This window comes from Tupaia chinensis, unplaced genomic scaffold, assembly GCF_000334495.1.
Source record: "Tupaia chinensis unplaced genomic scaffold, TupChi_1.0 Scaffold143584_1, whole genome shotgun sequence".
Taxonomy (NCBI): Eukaryota; Metazoa; Chordata; class Mammalia; order Scandentia; family Tupaiidae; genus Tupaia; species Tupaia belangeri.
In genome coordinates, this window is record NW_006203430.1 from 8,817,973 (window position 1) to 8,818,798 (window position 826).

The window sequence follows — 826 nt, forward strand, 5'->3', positions numbered from 1 at the left end:
TTCACCTCGGCTAGACACTCGTTGAAACCGGCGCGGTACTTGCCCAGGACCGCTGGGTCGGCGCTGAGCGCGGCTGTGGGGCGACATGGGGCAAGCGGTCGGTGCCTGCGGCGGCGTTCCTGGGCACCCCCCGCCCCCGAGCCTCCGCCGCGCCTCACCTGTCACCTGCACGCGACGCAGGTTCTGCAGGTGTCTCACGGTCATCTCCAGGATGTCCGCCTTCTCTAGCTTCGAGTGGCGGGAGCTCTGCCGGCAGGGACAGGGACGGAGCGGTAGGCTGTGCCCGAGACTCCGGGCCTTCCCCGCCCTCCCCACCCCGGACTCACTTCTTTTCGGAGGGCGTCCAGGATGAGGGTCTTGAGCTGCGCCAGGCTGTCATTTATGCGCGCTCGGCGCCGCTTCTCCATGACCGGCTTGGAGGAAAGTGGGTCCGGCAGTGACTATTTCAGTTCTGCGTTCCTCCGTCGTGCCCACCCCAGGGTCTCCCACCGCACACCCCCCAGCCAGGACCCCACCTTACGGTGCTCGGCCGCGCTCCGGGGCTTGTCCGGGGTCCAGCTGGCGCCGGCCGGTGTTCCGGCTAGAGGCGAGGCGCTCGACTTCCCCTGACCGGCTTGGAGGAAAGTGGGTCCGGCAGTGACTATTTCAGTTCTGCGTTCCTCCGTCGTGCCCACCCCAGGGTCTCCCACCGCACACCCCCCAGCCAGGACCCCACCTTACGGTGCTCGGCCGCGCTCCGGGGCTTGTCCGGGGTCCAGCTGGCGCCGGCCGGTGTTCCGGCTAGAGGCGAGGCGCTCGACTTCCCCGAGGTGTCCGCCGGCATGGT

At 69.1% G+C, this 826-nt stretch overlaps 1 protein-coding gene across 1 annotated transcript in view; it reads right to left on the reverse strand.

The window, feature by feature from the left end:
- Positions 1-823, reverse strand: part of HES4 (hes family bHLH transcription factor 4) — a 1,932-nt gene extending 1,109 nt beyond the window's left edge. The window contains exons 1-4 of the mRNA XM_027766539.1: positions 716-823; positions 327-440; positions 159-246; positions 6-73 (exon numbers count right to left, since the gene is read on the reverse strand). Of these exons, the coding sequence (XP_027622340.1) occupies positions 6-73; positions 159-246; positions 327-440; positions 716-823 (378 nt within the window). The remainder of the gene's footprint in view (positions 1-5; positions 74-158; positions 247-326; positions 441-715) is intronic.
- Positions 824-826: the final 3 nt, after the last annotated feature.